At 54.9% G+C, this 19,022-nt stretch overlaps 2 protein-coding genes across 4 annotated transcripts in view; both read right to left on the bottom strand.

The window, feature by feature from the left end:
- CUL9 (cullin 9) overlaps positions 1–7,968 on the bottom strand; it is a 35,747-nt gene extending 27,779 nt beyond the window's left edge. The window contains exons 1-8 of one of the 2 annotated variants that reach the window (XM_036415358.2): positions 7,819–7,968; positions 5,367–5,970; positions 4,651–4,805; positions 3,703–4,215; positions 3,107–3,242; positions 2,799–2,992; positions 2,159–2,564; positions 668–860 (exon numbers count right to left, since the gene is read on the bottom strand). In XM_036415358.2, the coding sequence (XP_036271251.1) occupies positions 668–860; positions 2,159–2,564; positions 2,799–2,992; positions 3,107–3,242; positions 3,703–4,215; positions 4,651–4,805; positions 5,367–5,961 (2,192 nt within the window). In that variant the 5' untranslated portion in view covers positions 5,962–5,970; positions 7,819–7,968. The remainder of the gene's footprint in view (positions 1–667; positions 861–2,158; positions 2,565–2,798; positions 2,993–3,106; positions 3,243–3,702; positions 4,216–4,650; positions 4,806–5,366; positions 5,971–7,818) is intronic. The other variant, XM_045572636.1, reaches the window with a different exon arrangement.
- Positions 7,969–8,483: 515 nt separating this feature from the next.
- SRF (serum response factor) lies at positions 8,484–18,428 on the bottom strand. Of its 2 annotated transcripts, XM_036414191.2 has the most exons (7): positions 17,534–18,428; positions 15,680–15,946; positions 13,838–14,099; positions 13,170–13,289; positions 12,030–12,221; positions 11,576–11,652; positions 8,484–10,873 (listed from the first exon to the last, which is right to left on the bottom strand). In XM_036414191.2, the coding sequence occupies exons 1-7, from the start codon at positions 18,038–18,040 to the stop codon at positions 10,778–10,780; spliced, it is 1,521 nt and encodes a 506-aa protein (XP_036270084.1). In that variant the 5' UTR covers positions 18,041–18,428; the 3' UTR covers positions 8,484–10,777. The 2 variants fall into 2 exon arrangements, with proteins under 2 accessions (XP_036270084.1, XP_036270085.1); XM_036414192.1 differs by lacking the exon at positions 13,170–13,289 and having other exon boundaries at positions 17,534–18,424.
- Between the last annotated feature and the right edge of the window lie 594 nt (positions 18,429–19,022).

The following is a 19,022-nucleotide window of genomic DNA, read 5'->3' on the forward strand; positions in this document are numbered from 1 at the left end:
GCTGCAGAAACACGTAGCGCAATTACATATATTAAGATATAAACTCGGGAAATGTTCTATATCCAAACACACCAACAAATGTAAAACTAGAGAAGGTCAGAAGGATACATGCCTGAATGACAGTGGTGAAAAGAAATTAGCTTTTCATTCTATGTTCTTTTATAGTCTTCAGGTCTTTTAAAATGAGAATGTATTTGTTTATTATTTACATCATTAAGGGGTATTAAAAACCCATTTCAAAATAGCAAGTAGGAAGGTAAGAAAAAATAAGGAAAAATAAAAAAAACCTCAAGTTCTCGAGCCAAAAGAACCTAGGTTTGAATCCTAGCTCTGCTTTCTGTCAAACTATGGGCAAGTTGGTTAAACTCCCTGGGCCTCAGCTTCTTCACCCATACAATGGGATGAGAATAGGCGTAATCTTTCTCAGATGACAGGACTTAATGAGAATGTAAGCAAAGCTTGAAGCCCAGAGCCTAGCAGAAAATAAATGCTGACAATATTAGCCATGGTAATAGTCCATCCTCCTGCTCTGTTGCTCCTCGAATGGACTCTTCTTTTACCCCTCGCCTTTCTAATTCTTAATCTCATAGATCCTTCCCACCCGACTACTCCCCTCCCCTCACCCCACTGGGTTAAACCAAACCGCTTCCCTCTCCACTATTCCAACCTCAGGGATCTGTCAGGACGGACCAGAGGGTGGTCCCGCTCAGTGAGCTCCTCCACAGCCTGAGACAGGGCACTGAGGCTCGAAAGCTGCAGGTTTGTGTCCAAGCTGGAGATCTGCAGAGTAGCCACAACCGCCGCCACCTGCTGCTCCAGGGAGCTGCGTGGACCTGGGCCCCGCAAGGCACTAGCCATTTCTGAAATGGATGAGGGAAAGGCAGTGGCCTAAGAAAGCATGGCACCTCCAAGTTAGAAGTCCTTCAAGGTCAAGCCCCATTTTCCTACCGACATCCTATATAATAAAGAGCTAATATGCTAATTAGACCAAACAGCAGAACCACCGTCTGGACAACCTTCCGGACAAAGCCAGGACTGTGAGGGTCGAGCTCCTTGCACAAATTTCGTGCATCTGGCCTCTAGTGTTAATGTATTATTCGTTATTGTAGCTTGCATGCAGAACATATCCAATTATGTTAAAAACATGTAATAGTCAAACATTGCCCTAGCTAGTTTTCTCAGTGGTTAGAGCACATGTGTCAAACACAAGGCCTGTGGGCCAAATCCGTCCCGCCAGGCCTTGCAATGTGGCTCGCACCGCGCTGTCATCACTGCACTGCGCTGTCATCACTGCACTCCGCTGCGTTTCCATCACAATGACAGTTGACTGTTCAGTAAACCATTCGGCCCGCGATTTAGGCTGGATTTTAGATTTTGGCCCCTTCTCTGATTGAGTTCGACACCCCTAGGTTAGAGCATCAGCCTAAGCACTGAAGGGTCCCAGGTTCGATTCTGGTAAAGGGCACAAGCCTGGTGTGTGGGCTGAATCCCCACTAGGGGGCATGCAGGAGGCAGCCGGTCAATGATTCTCTCATCATTGATGCTTCTCTCTCTCTGTCTCTCTCCTTTCCTCTCTGAAATCAATAAAAAGTATAAATTAAAAAAATATATTGTATATATATATTTAAAAAAAGAAGAATAGTGAAACATTGAAGACAAAGATTCCCTAGAAAATGGGCCCTCCTTTTCCAGGGATACTAAAGGGAGCTGTGATTGATTAGATACAATCAAGGCCAAAGGAGGAAAAATTGATATATGCTTCCAAATCATTTTCCTGTGCAAATGTGACCTATATATATATATATATATATATATATATATATATATATATCCTCACTCAAGGATATTTTTTCATTGATTTTTAGAGAGAGTGGAAGAGAGAGGAAAAGACAGAAACATTGATGTGAGAGAAACACGATTGGTTGCCTCCTGCATGTGCCTGACCAAGGTCCTGACCAGGGAGGAGCCTGCAACCGAGGTACATACCCTTGACCGGAATCAAACCCAGGACCCTTCAGTCCATAGGCTAACACTGTATCCACTAAGCCAAACTGACCTTTTTTCATGTCTTTCCCTCTACCCTGACTGCTCATTTCTCTGGAGACCACCCAGGACTTTTTCCAACTTTACTGCCCTCCCCTCCCAGCACGTAACTCACCACTAGCTGCCTCCTTTATTTCGGGGGACAGAGACAGCCCCTCAGTCAGCAGAAGCTGGTTAAACAGCTGTGAGTCACTCTGGGCCACAGGGGGCTCCGCTTCCCCCTTGGCAGGCTCTGCCTCTGCTATGTGGGGCTCAGCCGTGGCTGCAGAGAACGCTGTCTCTTCCTCGGAGAACCGGGCCTCTGGCTTGAACTCCTCTTCTGGGTCTGGGGTAACGGAGCGGCTTGGTGAAGACGAGGAGCTGCTTAGCTCAGCAGGTCGCAGCCCGTACTTGGTGTAGATTTTGGAGTTGAGCAGGTCACTGAGGGTGCTCCCCTCAAACCGGTTCTGGAGAATCTGCAGCACACCTTCAGCCACCTCTTTGGGCACGGAGATTTCCCCGAGGGCCTTTTCATCCGGGGGCTGTCCGCAGGGGGGTTCGCATGTCAGGAACAAGTGGACACAAAGGTCCCGGGGACAAGTCCCCACCTTCGCCATGCCTTCCACACCGCTCCCTCACCGCATTTGTCTCCTCCCACGGCAGCACCCCTCATAATCTCTAACCTATTCACAAGCCTCCTCCTAAGCACCCCTATACCTAGAATTTCCTTGGACACCCCCACTTCTAACCCCCTCAGTGTCTCAGGCCTGTGATACCTCGTCCAGGTTCTCCCGAAGACTCTGAAAAATTGGCTGCTGCTCACATACGTCCAACTTCCTGATGAAGAAGAGCAGTTCCCACCACTCAGCCTGGGTCAGGTATCCCAGCTTCTCGTTCTTCCGAGGCTCAGGCTGGAGATACGGCAACAGGTAGAGCCCATCCACAGGCTTCCAGTCCCAGGAGGGACGTGCTGAGAACAGAGTGGATTTCTGAGCCTCTGGGACAGCTGCCAATCAGGAGGGGCTTCATCCCAGCCGCCGCTCCTCCGTGCAGACACCACTGTCAATGCCCCTCTGAGGCTCACCTGTGCCCACCAGAGTGGGCCCTGCCGCCTTCTCCGCAGCTGTGGACGCTGTGTCCGCAGCAGCTTCCTCGGGGCCCAGGATCTCTAGCATGTGCCAGTGCACCCAGTAGGTGCGACCCATCGACTGCCAGAAGACCTGGTGTGGAGCAAGGCAGAGGGAGTCAGGGCCGAGAGGGCTCACCATTGGAGTCCTGGGTTGTGCAGGCTTGAGAGGCCATGCTGGGCCAAGACGGGGGCACAAGCCCTCAGGTGCACGCCTGGCCAGGCCTGGGAAACCCTCTGTACAGCAAAAGGCTCCTTTTCCCTCCCTGCCTCTCACCTCTTCCTAACCTTGATGGCCTCTGCATCTACACTTCCTCCCAGCCGGCTACACCAGTAGGGGGCGGGGGTTCTCTTTCCTGGGTGTGAAGACCTTGAGCTCATAGCCCACCTACTCCCGCTGGATTTTCTCAGGCCCCCAAAGCCTCCCTCCTATTGCTGATCCCCTTGTGGGTTTTCTCCTTGGGTGGCCAACCAGAGTCCCCTGCATGGAGGCCCCAGCTATGCGCCACCCAACAGGATGCCCACGAGTGTCCCCCCGCCACGCGCTCGCTCACCTGCACAGGGGGCACGCCGTTGTTGCTCTGCCGGAACTTGCCCTCTTCCCCGGCACAGACCTCCTCGTAGTCATCCAGCATCCGCACCCGCATCCCCGGCACCAGGGTCCGTTGCACGTATTCACCGTAGCCGCTGCGGCTGGAGAACTCGTACCGCTGGCGGAAGGCCCGTTCGTGCTTTCTGGGGGTGGTCGCAGTGGTGGGGAGCACACCGCTGGGGCCTGAAAGGCAGGGCTGAAAGATGGACCGGGAGGGCCGGGGGGGCGACACGCGCCTTGCGCCGAGGTTCTGGGCCCAGCCCATGCTCCGCACCAGCTCCGAGATGAGGCTGCCCACAGCCATACTGAACTCCAGCTCCCGCTGCCCCCGGCTTTTCTCCCGGGCCAACTCCTCCCCTGGGGACAGGGGGCCTCGGTCTCCGGTCCCTGGCTCTGGACTGTCATTCAGCTGGTCCAGCAAGGAGGTGACACACAGGTAGCGTTTCACCAGGGAGAAGAGCAGCTTTCCTGGGATCTGTAGGACACAGGAGGTGGTGTAGGTTCATCTCCCAATGCGAACCCCTTCTCTCCCCTCACCAGCATCCTCTACAGAAAAACAAAGGCGTCATCCACATGCCTATAGTTCTCAAACTGTGATGTATATAAGAAACACATCACACGTGTCTTAAAACACAGGTTCCTGGGTTCTAACCTCAGGAGTTCTGAGTGTGTAGTTTGGGGCAAGTTACTTAACCTCTGAGCCTCAGTTTCCTCCTCTGCAAGCACAGCAGCAGGGGAGGACAGCAGCAGGGGAGACGGTGGGGTCAGAACAAGGGAGGGGGGCAGGAACCGTCATGTTAACCATTTCCCAGGTGGCTCTGATGCCGAGGCAGCCCCGAACCACACTGTCGGAAACGATGCCCAAGGCCTACAAGAGCATTTGCCCCACAGCCGGAGGCGGGCCGAGTACCTGAGGCAGATGAATGTCCTCAAAGGCCATGCAGTGCTCCTCAGAGGATGTGGTCTCTGCAAACAGCTCCAGCAGAGTATAGCGGCTGTCAAAGTCCATGTGCTGCTCGATGCCATCTTGCTGGCTCAGTGACAGAAGGACGTGAGCCCGACTCCCTGTAATCCACACCCAATCCGAATCTTCTCCTCAATCCCCGATACTTTCCCTCTGTCTTTCCTAGACTCTCCATCCCCTACCAGAGGTCTCCACTTCTCTGTGGCTGAGACTCACAGTAAGACAGACATCTTACATGGCAGCCTGATGTGGGTGTATATATGTCTATAATCGAAACATATATTTCATGCTACAAAACTTACCTTAAATGCTAATACTACTATTTTACACTTTTAAAAAAATGTTGGTTATAACTCACCAAACTGGTTTTACAACTATGCGCCACCCATGACAGAGGGAAGAATAGAGAGGATTCACCAACTAATGAATCTCTACCCAGTTTAAAAATATAAACCTACTCTATTCTCTTCTGTCACCGCACTGAGAATGAACAAACAAACCAATTCCTATCGTTTTATCCTATGCAGATTAGTAAGTAATGGCCTATTAGCCTTTAGGTTTCCTCTGCATTGAATTGGTATTAGAGTTGGGAAATCCTTCTTCTTCCTGTTCTTACTCCTCATGGCCCCATCCTCTGCCTTCCTCCCCTGGCTATCTCTTACCGGCATCGTGGGCTGCCAGAGCCTGCAGCAACTTGCCGGCACTCCGACGGATCTGAGGCTCAGGGTTGCACAACATGTGCATGAGCAGGTCCAGGGCTCCTGTCTCCCTGAAGACCCCGGTGAGGGGCCCGATGCTGGCGTAGGCACTGAGCACGTGGATGGTGTGGAGCACAGCGGCCGTGAGGCTGGAGGTGCCACCTTCTGCCAGCTGCCTGGCAGCCCTCCGCACCAGCGCCCGTACATCGGCTTCCATCTCTCCCATCGCCACATCATCCAGGCCTCCTGGGTCTCGGGGAAAGCTTCCTGAACCCCCAGCCGGTTCGCGCTGAGGTCCTTTAGAGAGTGCCCACTCACCTAGCAGCGTGGGGCAATTGGCATAGACCTCGGGGGCTGACAGCCACATGAGGATGTGCTCTGCCTTGCCCTCTTCCACACCCACTCTCCCCGCTTCCCCACACTTCCGGACGCTCCATCGGATCAGGTATTCAGGACGTCCATCGTGCCCAGGACGCTGTCGGATAAGTTCTTCAGGATGTGCCTGCAGCCGGGGCCCCAGAGGCACCATGAGGTCCCCAGTGCGCCGCTCCCCCACCATCCTGACCTCCTGGGACACACAAGCAGAAAGATAAAGGTCATATGAGGATACACAAGCAGAAAGATAAAGGTCATATGGAATAAGGGGAAAGACTACATGGAGGGGGTAGAATCTTGAGACAGATAGGGTGGGTAGTGATGGGTAGGGTTGCATGATGGAATTGAGGGGCCCAGTAGAAAGGCCAAGAATAGCATGACATAAGTAACTTGAACATACTCTGGCAAACATGTAAGAATGGAGGAAAAACAGCTAAGAATAAAACAAAGAGGTTTAAGAAATGGAAGCAGTTATAAGAAAAGGCAAGGTAACAAAAAGAGTGATCGTTAAGCAGAACAATACAGATCAGGACTCAGAAGGATGACAAGTATGAGCAAGAAGGACAGCAGCAGGGGAGACGGTGGGGTCAGAACAAGTGAGGAAGGTCAGGGTGGGGGAGGGCTATAAATGACAGGGTAAAGCAGGAATGTGGATATAGAGGAGAGATATAAACTTTATTAATGAAAGGAGGGTGGGCTGGAGACACCCACATCCAGATGGCTGGATGGGAAAAGTGGATGAAAGTATTGTCAAAGCACAAAACTCTGGGGAGGGAGGGTATGTATGGGAGGGCGGGGTGGGGGACAATGTTAAAATATGTACACAGATAATAATTTAATTTAAAAAAAAGTAAAAGGAAAAAAAATAAAATAATAAATGAATAAATAAAAAAGAAAGTATTGTCAAAGGAGGAGGGGTCCAGGGAACCAGGTAAAATAACGGGAGGTAAAGACCAGACCCCATCCTCCATTTGTTCTACATGTGTGGTGAGGGTCTAAATCAGGCAGCTATGGAGGGAGGTGGTAATCATGGAGTTGAAGGGCTGGGGATGAGGTCAGGAGATGGTGGAGGTATGAGAGAGGAAATGCAGGGCAGATTTCAGTCAGATAAAGGTGACTCTGATTGCTGGCTCACTGACTTCCTAGGTGTGTAGTTTTGGGCAAGTTACTTAACCTCTGAGCCTCAGTTTCCTCCTCTGCAAGATGGGAGTGATGTTCACACTGAACTCATGAACACGTTAGATCAGCCATGTAAAGCACAGAGAACAAACAGACTCTCCGCACACAGTGAATGCTCTGTACACATGACCTAAGAGCACTGCTCTCACATGGGGAAGGTAGGCCAGTCCTCGGATGGGACACTATGAAGTCAGGTTATAAAGGGGCGCAGGGTGATGGCCATGCTAATAACCCAAAAAAGACAGGTATGAAATAAAGAGTGTGGGGCAGCAGGGAATGGCGAGGATAAGAATGGAAGGTAAACCCAGCTGAAGAAATGGTTATCAGGATAGGGGTCATGTTGTGGTACAAGAATAGAAGATGAGAGTAAAAAAAAAAAAAAAAAAAAAAAGGTGTGAAGAGAGGGGAAATGCAGGGTGTGGTCCCCCATGGAAGCAGGGGGCAGGACAAGACCGGAAGGAAACCGGTGACGTGGTGACCGACAACTGATGAGCTGGGTGGAGAAGTAGAAGGAATGGAGAGGCCCACGTTTGGGGGATGGGTGACTACACGGAGCAGTACACGGAGGAATGAAGGTGAGATCTGGACGCGAGGCAGAGGCAGCCGGTGGGTGCAGGCAGCAAGGTCAGGCCCCAGCTTGCAGAAAGGCAGGCAGGGCGGCGCAGGCCAGGGCGGCGGTGGGAACAGGTTTGGGGGTGGGGTGAGCGGGGGGAAGGGGGAAACACGCGGTCCGGGGAGGCTGACGAGACCGGGCGACTCTCAGAAAGCAAGACCTGGCTCCCGCCGTCGCCCCAAGAAAACTGGGGGAGGGGACGGGGAGGGCGAGGGCAAGGACTGGGTCCACGCGGAACTCTCCTCTCACCTCCCACCGCCCGGCTCGGCCCTCGCTGGAACCCCGAGGCCGGTCCCGCCGTCCTGGCCCCGCCCCCTCAGCGGCCCGCTTCCGGGTCACACGGCGAGCGCACGCCCGGCGGCGCCTACGGGTCCCCCCGCGGCTCACGGCGGAGCGGAGCGGAGCATGCGCGGTCTGCGAGCTGCTGCACCCGCGCCGCAGGCGGAGCCCGCGGCCGCGGTCACGTTGTCCCGTGCCTTTGCAGCAGTAGGCAGCGCTTTCCTTCCGCTAGCAACTTTGGAGAAACCTCCTTCCCTTCCTCATCCCCCTGAAACCTGTAACCCACACTCCCACCTAGGGCTGTCCTTTGAGGTTTGATTAGGTCACTTGGCCACGAGTTTCCCAAACCCCTCAGCAATGCTGTGGATTGGTAGTCAGTTCCTATTAATTAAAATTGCTTCTCTCTGTGTTGACCTAAGCACCCAGCAAAGCCCTGCACGTAGATAAGATCCCCAGCCCAGCGAAATGTTTCTTAAATCGTTCAGAGTTTAACAGCGCAAAGCGCTCCTTAGTATTGCTGTTGTTTTCATCAAGCAACTAGGCTTCCTTCTCAGAGCAGCAGCTTTGGGGGTTTAATTCCTGTTCAGACCTCCATCCCTCCATCCCTCTGGAAAAACAGAGGCAAAGATCCCACAGTCTGTGCACAAAAATGATACATTTATTGAAAGAGTAATTTTTTTTTTAATACAAAAGAAAGCTCTGTACATAGGACTGTGACCACGTCCACTATTCCTGGGTCAGCATCCCAGGGAAGTAGAAATCACTGACATACACACCTCACACTCACACACACATTCACTCAAGCGCAAGCGCGCGCACACACCCACACCCACAAACACACACACCCCAGAGCCACCAAGGAAGGGAAACACCAAGGGTTGCTGCACATATAAATGCCACCTCATCCCTGATGCACGCATGTTCTCCCCAGGCCATGCTCACACAACACACACTATAAGCACTTTGCCTGATTCACTCACTGGGTCTGTCTTTTGTGGGAAGGAGAGGAGTAATTCATCAAGGTCTCCTCTCCTGGCAGGGGAGTTGGAAAGTGAGTGAGTGAGGGTGGAGTGAAACAAGAGCAGAGAAAAGGGCTGGGCAGTTACAGACCTGAGTCCCAAGCCCCCCCACTCTCTGGCCCCTGACTTGCCATGCCCCAGCCTTGTAAGCCACTCATCAGCCCCAGCTCTCTCCAGGAGAAAGCCCAGAAAGGTGACTTCTATCTTGGCACCCGAAATTGGGGCAAGACAGCAATGGGGGTTAGAGGTTAGGGGGTACTCAAAAAACGTTGGCAAATCACCCCCTTGATAACTAGGCTGTGCGTAAAATCTCCCCCCACCCCTTCACCTAATCACAGAAGCAGGCTTGTTCCTACTGAAGGCAGTCATGGGGTTAAATAAAACTCCACCCCAACTGCTGCCCTGTTCTGAAAAAGCTTCCTTTCTGGATACTGGGGGTGAAGATGGGCTCTGACACAGGGTAAAAGACCCTCCCCGTGTTGGCCCACCCTGAAGGTCTACCCCAAAGGGGGGAGGGGATGGGGCACGGCCCCTGTACAAATTACATAAATACTGAGGTTACACTTAGAAAAATAAAGTCATTTTCTTCAAGGCTTTTTGTCTTAATTTTAAAAAGTTACAGTAGCTGCTCACTCCCTGGGAGAGCTGCCCACTTCTGGTTCCCCTATCACTGCACTCAGCCCAAGAGCTGCTCCCATTTGTCTGACCCCCTTTCCTGCCTCTCACCCCCTCCCAGATCCCACCCTGCTCACTGCAACTTGGACCCCAAGCAGCTGCAGGCCTGGGGAGCACAAGGCTGCAATGCCCATGCATGTGGCACAAATGAAGTCAGTTTCCTCTACCTGACACCCCACCATTTGGTCTCCCTCTTCCCTCTCCCTAGCAACAGCCCTAGAGGGCGAAAAAGAGGCCCAGAGCTGTGGGTCACCCTCCCCATTCCATTGCGGCATGGCCTGAGGGCCCCTCCCCCGGTTTTCTCCTGGAAATAACCCAGGACCGGGCAATCCCAGAATCTCCCACACACACTGGTGGGCCCCACGCTCAGGGGGTGGCTCTGTCCCCAGAGGCCCAGCCAGTTCTGGGGAGCCCCAGGGCTCCCCAGGGAGGGGGAGCTTGGGCAGGGAGGGGGACGAGAAAAACTCCATAAAAAAAAGTTAAATATTTTAAAAATATATATTTATAGATTTGTTTTCACTTCGTCTCCTCAAATAAAAAGTTCAAAATCAACTTTAAGTAAAGCAGCTGGGAGGAGAGGGGGGGAAGACGGGGAGAAGGAACAATGATGGTTCCCTCCAACCCAGGAGCCCCTGGAGCTCCCAAGGGAGTGGCAAGGCAGGGCAGCCGGCCCCAGGGACCTGCTCCCTGCACAGGCCCAGCTCCTTGGAGCTGGGGGGCTGCAGGGGGGGAGCACGAGGGAAGAAGCCCCATCTCCCCAGCTGGCTCCCTGGAGAGCGCTCTACTGACCCAGCCTGTGGCAGACACAGCACTGACATGGGGTCAGCACTGAGGCTGGACAGAGGACCCCACTGCTTCCTCAAGGTGGGGGGAGGGAATGGTACCTAGGCCCACAAAGATCTGTTGTGGTAGGTGGGGCACGGTCCCACTGGAAAGCTAATACTCATGGCAAACATGGAGCCAAGCTGGCAAGGAAGTCTGAGGAGGGAGGGCAGCCCCACCATCGACAGAAATGGGAGGTGGAGCCAGGAGGAGGGGAGAGTGAGGGAGGACGGGGTGGAGGGTAGGCTGGCCCATTTCTTTGGCTGGAGTGAGAGGGCTCAGTCCGGTGGCTGCCCACTGCTCCTCCCCGCCTCCCTCCTGCGGCCCGTCAACATGTGTGTGAAGAAAACGTGAAAAGGCAACAATAAATAAGTGGTGCCATCCGCTGGCCGTGTCCAGGGCGGCAGGGCAGGTCAGTCACTCTTGGTGCTGTGCGCGGCGTCCAGGTTCACCACCTGTAACTCGGTGAGGTTGCTGCTGCTCCCGGCCTGCTGCCCTATGACAGCCATCTGGAGGGAAGGGCATGTGTGAGGAAATGGGGCAGGAACAGGTCAGCCAGCTCAGACCTCCTGCTTGCCTGCCTGCCCACCAAGGTCTGACCAGGAAAACAGCCCTTCTTGCTAGGAATCTTAGCTTTGACTAACTAGTAATGGAATCCCCAAGATAAAGAAGTAGCTGGCTAGCCATACCCAGTTGCTCAGTGGTTAGAGCATTGGCCCATGGGCTAAAGGGCCATGGGTTCAATTCTAAGCAAGGGCATGTACCTCAGTTGCAGGCTTGATCACTAGCCCTGGTCAGGGCACATGCGGGAAGCAACCAACTCTTGTTTCTCTGTCTCTCCCCCTCCCTTCCACTCTCTCTAAAAATCAATGGAAAAGCCCTAGCCAGTTGGGCTCAGTGTACTGAAGGGTCTTGGGTTCGATTCGGATCAAGGGCACATTCCCGGGTTGTGGGCTTAATCCCCAGTAGGGGGCATGCAGGAGGCAGCCGACCCATGATTCCCATCTTTGATGTTTCTCTCTCTTCCTCTCCCTTCCTCTCTGAAATCAATAACAATATATTTAAAATAAAAATAAAAATAAGAGGACCTGGAAAAAACTAAAAAATAAAATCAATGGAAAAAAATATCCTCAGGTGAGGATTAATAACAACAAGCACAAACAAACAAGGTAGCTGGCTGGCTGGGATGGGGTGAGAGGGTTCCTACCCACCTGGTGAAGTTGAACTGCAGAAACGGGGATCTGCACTGTCCCAGATGGTGCCGTCAGGAACACCTGGGGGACGCCACCTGCGTGGAAAGTGGGAGATACTCAAACTGCTTGCTCAAGAGAAACTTCCAGTTATTGGAGCTGATAAATGCACAAATGACTGGGTGAATCTCAGATGTAAATGCCCTAGGGTGAGTGCCCAATTGTGTCCAAGTGTGGGTGTGAGTGTGAGAGTGTGCATGAGTAAGTAGGCAGGCATGGGTGCCAGAGTGTATCTGTATGTATATGTGTAGAAGCATATATGAGCATCCTAGTTTGTGTGGATATACATATCAGGGGTGGGGGGAAAAGCGCAAGCGGGCGCGTGCGCGCATGTGTGTGTGTGTGTGTGTGTGTGTGTGTGTCTGCATAAGGGAGACAATGGTCCTCCTTTTCTCTGCCCTACCCCCCAACTCACCTTGCTCCTGGACCTGGCTGTGGGACACCTGCATGGTGGATGGAGCCTGGGAAAAGGCATTGAGCACGGTGAGGCTGCCATCCGCCAGGCCTGAGGTGGGTGCATACATCACCGCATGGGGGCTAGGGTACATCATGTGGCCGCCCACAGTTGTGGGTACAGATGACGTCATGATGGTAGCGGGCAAGGTCACTGGCAAATACAGACACTTGTCAGTGAGGCTGACCCTGGTCCCCACTGATAACTCCCATCCCACCCCTAGGAATTCCAAGCTGCCGGAGCTCTCTAGCCGTTTCCCAGGTCAGCAGTCAGACAAGACTCACTCCTCTGCTCCCTGTCATCAACTAAGAAAAGCCTTATTTTTTCTTGAACACAACAGTACCAGCCTTTAGTTAGATCCTACCACATTGTGCTGTCCAATTGTCTATTTGCTGAATTCTCTGTCCCAAGACCCTAAGGCCCTGGGAAAAACAAAGATTACAGTAACTGAGCCAACCTGAGGAAACTCAGGTCCTACTCCCCCTTTAGGGAGCTTCAGTATTTTTTTTGTTTTCATTCCTCCTCCTCCTTCCTAAATGTGTGGCTAACAAATGCATATTTTAAACTAGCCCTTCTCAAATGTTAATGTGCATACAGTCACCTGGGGTTCTGGTTAAAAATGTACATTCTGATTAGGTGGGCGTGGGGTGAGGCATAAAAATCTGCATCCCTCTCAAGCTCCAGGGTGATGCTGGTCCTCCATAGATCACACTTTGTATAACAAGGTTGTAAACAAGAACTTAAAAGTAACTTTATTCTGAAAGTGTTTCGTCATATCTGGAATGACTAGAGGCCCTGAGGAGAATTATGGCTACTCTAAACCTAGGACACCCTCCCACAAGGAGGTATCTGCTCTATAAATCCTTCCTGGTCATTAAGCAAATGTGAATCTTTGGGCAAGTAACTTCTCCTCCTGGGCCTCAGGCTTCTCTGAGTAAGGAGGAGGGTGGCTTCAGTGGCCCCTAATTTCTTCTTTGAATCCACAGCCCTATCGCAGGGCAGGATACAAAACCCAGCCACCCCCACCTGACTTTCTCTTAAGGATTAGAATAAGGGTTAAGCCAAAAGCCTGAGTCTCCACATGAAGTGACAGAGCTATACCTGTCCCGCTGGAGGAGGTCTGCGTGAGGTCTGCGCTGCTGTCGCGAGAGGGAGACGCTTGTGGTGGGGCCTGGTGCACCTGAATGGCCTGCACTGGAACTTGCTGGGCCACTGCCCCACCTGCGAGACACAGAGACTTACTTGTGCTCTGTCCTACCCAGCCACCACCCGCACAAGCACCCTCACACCCCCACATGCCCAGGGCCTGACACACTGCTCCCCAATTCCCATCACTATCTTTTGTGGGAGTCAACAAGCCCTTCCTGTCCTGAATCTCGGTCTCCAGGGGCTTCTATACTCTGCTTTTGCTCTTCCCTCCTCCTCCCGTCCTATGCCGTGCCTCTTTCCTTTTCAGGCAGTTGGTATTGACCCATCAGGGACAGGATCTGCCCTCTAGTCAAGGTAGGGAAGTGACAGAATGCCTACTGTCCCTGTGGCAATAAGGGACCCAGGGCAGGGCTGGCTAAACAAGGACAGAGCATATGGCTGGAACTTACTGACAAGGATAACAGAGGTTCCCATGGGGAGGGACATGCTTGCCAACGGGACAGAATAGGCTTCTCTCAGGTCCTGGCCCCTGTTCACCCTCCTTCTGAGCAGGGGAAGATTCTCCTTGTGCCAAACCTAAACCCACTCTTCCCATGCTCAATTTGCCCCTTGTGACTCACCAGGCATGAGGGTGAAGCTGGTAGGCAGCTGCATGAGGCCCCCAGAGGAGACAGGGCCACTGCCTGTACTCTTCAGCACAGTCCCGTTGGCACTGCTGACAGCACTGGGGCTGACACTAGCAGACACTGGTGCCAGGTAGTTGGTGATGGGGAAGGAAGGGCCGCTGCTGACTTGCATGGTGGTAGAGGTGCTAGGTGCTGTTTGGATGGTGGAGGTGGTACCCGGCAGGTTGGTGACTGTGAACACTGGCTTCAGTGAGTCCTACACCCAGAGTAGAGATGGAGCAGTGAGCCTCTACCAGACCCTGACCCTGCAGAAGCTTAATGTAGATTGACAGCCCAGAGTGGAACCAGGGTGCTTGGGTTCAAATCACAGCTCTGTCATTTATCTGCTGCCTGGTCCACAAGCAAGTTATTGAACTGCTATGCTCCAGTTTCCTGTCTATTAAAGGAAGATAATACCTACCCCATAGGTGTTGTGAAGAATAAATAGGTTAACATACTTAAAGAAGTTAGAACTATGCCTGGCACATAAAAAGAGCAGTAAGTATTTGCTGCTCTTATTTATCATAATGATAAATATGATTATCATAATTCCCTGAGTTCTGCCTCAATGGACTGTGGCCATCACGTGGCTGGAGGATCAGGACAGCAGGGGTCTGTTCCCAGCTTTGGCAATGACCATTTGTGTGACCCTGGGAAATTACTCACTCTTTCTGAGCTTCAGTTTTCTTCTCCTGTAAATATGAGAGGACTGGGCTACTGTGCCCTCTTTAAAAGGGTCCTTCCAGCTCATATTTGCCGGGCTTCTGAGATAGGGACCAAGAGGTTTTCAGGGAACTTATGGTTTGAGAAAGATCTTAGGGGGTTGGCACTTTATGACAAATACTTGAGATTTTAATTACCAAAAGAATTTATTCATCCAGCAAAATTTTCTGGGAATAAGCCTCACCGTCAAGAGTCTAAAAATTATTACAGATGCCACCACATGAGGGGAAAGCCTAACGCACTGAGTTTCCCCTCGGGGAGCCTTTGTTTTTAGAAGGGGAAGGAGGAAACCAGGGGCTGAGAGCCAAGCCCAGAGGTCTGAGGGGCTCAAATACTGGCGATTGGTCAGAGCGGGATGTTTGCTAATCAGACGCGCTCAAAGCCCCTGATTGGTGCAGGCGTTGCTAAGGCAAACAGTGCCGCTTCCTCCGATTGGCCAGTTGGGGAAGGACCCGGAAGGTGGAGTACCCCAGAGGAACTAGGGAGGAAGCTCCGCCCCCTCTCCTTACCGGGAAAAGGAAGGGGGAGGCGTAACTAGGGCCGGCATCCCTAGCAGCCGGGAATACACTCCCTATGGTGCCCAGGTCCGGACATCCTGAGGAGGTAGGTGACTGGCTGGTCAGGTGGCCTTCAGCCCGGCCAGCCAGCCCACCTGCAGCAGTGCTGCGTTCCCAGGACCCTGAACCCGGGAGCGCCCACTTCCTACTCTGCCGTGACCCGCAGGCCGGAGGGCTGGGCTAAGCTACGCCCCCACCCCTAGCGGGAGGGAGACAGCTGGCGGGAGGAATGCGAGGGCCCTGCCAGGCAGGCGGGCTTCGGCGGGAGGCCGGCGTGGAGCCGGAGCCCGCCTTATATGGGCACGGAGGCCGCCCGCTTATCTAGTGGGCCGGCCTCCTGTCAGGATAGCGGGGATGGACACCTGAGCCCTAGGATGAGGGGCACTAGCCCGGCTCCACTCCACACCAGTGGGCACCTGCCACCTGTGCTTGGTGAGGAAGTGAGAGGGACCCCCTCCCCTCTCTGCCGGTCAAGTCCCTCCCCTTCCTTTCCCTCCGATCGGGGACCCAAACACACCTTGGTCTCCCCACTGCTGTCGGACTCGGACACCTGGTAGGTGAGGTCTGTCTCCTGAAAGCCGGTGGCACTCATTCTCTGGTCTGTGGTGGGGTCTGAGCGGGGCGGCGAGTCTGGCGAGTTGAGGCAGGTCTGGATCAGCGCCTTGCCAGTCTCACTGGTGATCATGGGCTGCAGTTTTCGAGTGGCAAAGGTGTATACATGGCCTGTCTCGCTGGCCACCAGCAGCAGCACCTGTGTCCCTGTCAGCGTGGACAGCTCATAGGCCTGGGGAAAATGGGGAGGAGATGGGGAGGTCAGCAAAACTCATCTCTACCTGCCTTGGGAAGGACGAGAGGGAGGTAGCACACAGTGACATCAAGCCCCCACTCCCATAATGACCTTCCTGTCTAGAGGTGGTCCTACCAGGACATCTGAAGGTGAACCGGAGAGCAGACGAATGCCATGACCCTTCTCTGAGGAGCAGCCCTGCTGACTGCAAACAGGACAACCCCCTCCCGACAGAACATATAACCTCAGTGACACAGAGGGGCCTCCCTACAGCGTGGTGCCCAGCCTCACGGAGAGATGGCTCCCGCCCCCTCCTCACTGCCACACGGACAAGGACGAACTCGCTGCTGTACCAGAAGTCACTACTGTCCAGACCCACATAAGACACGACGGTTGATGTGTGGAGTTTAGGAGCCACCTAAACTCTAAAACGTCCCATGTTTCTTCCCAGAAACTGCACAGGCACTAACCTGTTGCCATTTGTCTTCTGCCCTATAATACTGGGCTACTCTTTTTTTTCTTCCTTTGTCTTGACACAACAGTGTCTGGACTGATGGGAGATGGGGGCTAGATTAGCCACTACAAACCTGCCATCAGCTCAGAAAGGTGTCCATCAAGGAGGGCCCTGTGGATGGTGTCCTCACAGCCAACAAGCTTCCACAAGCCCACCTTGGAAGCAGCTCTGACTTTTATATGGGACAGACAGACACCCCAGCCAATTTTTCCAGAATTCTAGCTTCTTGTTTCCCAGCTCTGCTTCCATCCTGTCCCATATCTTCTACAACCCTTTCCTCACCCCTTCTCACTGGATAATCTGACAGAAAAGGATTTTCTGGGTACCTCTGCAAACCTCCCTGCCTCCCCACCAAACTCCATGCACAGATTCTCCCTAACGCTGCAAATCCCACTGTTCTGGAAGACGGGTGGTCCTGGAGCCTGTCTTACGGGGAGTGTGCAGGCTGCCAGGGGATGAACTTAAGACACATGGCCATCGCGGGACTCGGCTTGGTCCCCGCGGCTCAGGGCGGCCTCCGTTCTCGTGCCTTGCTCCCTCACCTGCAGCTCTGGAGCCCCATTCCGTCACCAGCCTTGCCTGCCCTTCCAGTTAGTACCACATCGGCGGTGCCCACCTTCCTCCCACCTAGGCAGGCTCCCTCATTGTTATCCTGCTTCCAGCCTTCTCACCTGCACACCTCTTCTGCTTCCCGGTTCTGGGGAGTCCTTCCCAAACACCAGCGCCATGGACCTACTACTGATCCCTGGATTTCCTTAAAACACCTCCCAGCAGCCTCCCAATGCCACTGCTCGCCCCTTTGCTCGGCAGGGGCCCAGCTCCTCTCCGCGCCCGTCACTCCCACCTCGGCGCCTCTCCCCTCTTCCCCGGACCTTCGCAGCGGCTCCCCTCTCCCCACATTTCCCCGGCGGCCCCTCCCCTCGTGCTGTCCCGGGGTAAGAGCCATCCCCTCCCACCACCTCCCGCGGGCTCGCCGCCTCTCACCTCCGCCCGGCTCTGCCTGCCTGCCTCCCGGACTCCCCGTGCCCTGCGCGGGCTCCCCGCGGCCGGCCGGGCTCCCGGTCCCGTACCTTCTTCATGATGCCCGTCTTCCTCTTGCTGAAGGTCGTGTACCGCCGCAGCTTGTTGTCGATGAACTCCATCTTGATCTTCACGCGGCCCCGCGTCTTCTTGCCCGGCTTGGCCCCGCTCACCGGCCCGTAGCCCCCCGCGGCCGCCGCCGCCGCCTCGGGCCCGCCGACCACCATGCCGAGCTCCATCTCGCTGAGGCTCCGCTTCAGGCCGCGCCGCTCGGCGCCCAGCTCCTCCTCCTCGCCCGACTCCGAGTCGCCCTCGCTGCCGCTGTAGAGGGCCCCCGCGGCGGGTGCCGGGGTGGGTGCCGCCGCCGCTGCAGCCTCCCGCTCCAGGCGGCCCGGCCCGAGCCCCGCGCCGTTCCCGGGGACCCGGCCCCCGTTAGCCCCGCGAGCCCCGCCGCCGCCACCGCCGCCCGGCCGCCCCGTCGGAGTCCGGTTCAGGCTGCCCCCCAGGGCCGAGCCCCGGCCCAGCGCCGCCGCGGCCCCAGCTTGGGTCGGTAACATGGCGCTCGGTGCAGGAGGACGGACAGGCAGTCAGCGAGGAACTGGAGCCGCCGCCGCCGCCGCCATCGGCTTCCCGGCTCAGCCCGGCGCTCCCGCTGCTTCTGGTGCCGCTATCGCCGCCGCCGCCGCCGCTGCGAGCCCGGGGCCCCTGCACGCCCCGGCCGACCTGGGCCCTCACTTTCCTGCCCCTGTGGCCCGGGTTGCCCCAGGCCGCGCGGAGCGCCCCCTATCCGTATGCCGCGGCGGCGCGCCCGGCGGCCGTCAGCGTCCCCCCGGGGGCACAGGCTGCTGGCCGCCGCGGGGACGGCGGGTGGAGGGGGCCGGGACCACGCGCAGGCGGCGAGGGATCCCCCGACCCTTCCCCCCCATATAAAGAGATACAATGTTTCCTTTTATGGCGAGGCCGCTCCTTATATGGTGAGCCCCTAAGCCCCCGCCCCATTGGTCCACCGTTCCGGCACCTCCGCTCCCCATTGGCCCACAGGGGGCGCCTATTTGCATAAACATCCCGAACTCGCTGCAGTCCTCGGGCGTCAGACCGCGGCTCCGAGAGGGGCGGGGCCGACGTCTCTTAAAGGAAAGGGGAAGGCGGTGCGACTCCACCCCCGCGGCCGGAGAGTGGTAGAGAGAACGGGGCGGGGCCCGCGGAGAGGAAGCCTAGGAGCGGACCGGCGCGCAGTCTTGCGGAGGAGAGGGAGCACGCTGGGAACCCGGCACTGGGAGGGCTGGAAACAAGCACTGGGGTAGTTCTTGAGTGCACTGTGCGGGCTGCAGTAAATGATCTTACAGCCCAAATTCCACCCGAGTGCAGGGATTGGAGCATTTGCCCACACCTTCCTGCGGGAGGCAAAGGAACTGGCGAGTAACGGGGGCTTGGGTCCTTCGTGTCCAGACTGGTCGCCCTCTGGCAACGCCGTTCCAATGCTTACCCTCCTCACCCCGCCCCCAACGCCCGACTTCCTTTCTCTTTCTCTTTTTCAAG

Source organism: Pipistrellus kuhlii, unplaced genomic scaffold, assembly GCF_014108245.1.
Source record: "Pipistrellus kuhlii isolate mPipKuh1 unplaced genomic scaffold, mPipKuh1.p scaffold_m20_p_5, whole genome shotgun sequence".
Taxonomy (NCBI): domain Eukaryota; kingdom Metazoa; phylum Chordata; class Mammalia; order Chiroptera; family Vespertilionidae; genus Pipistrellus; species Pipistrellus kuhlii.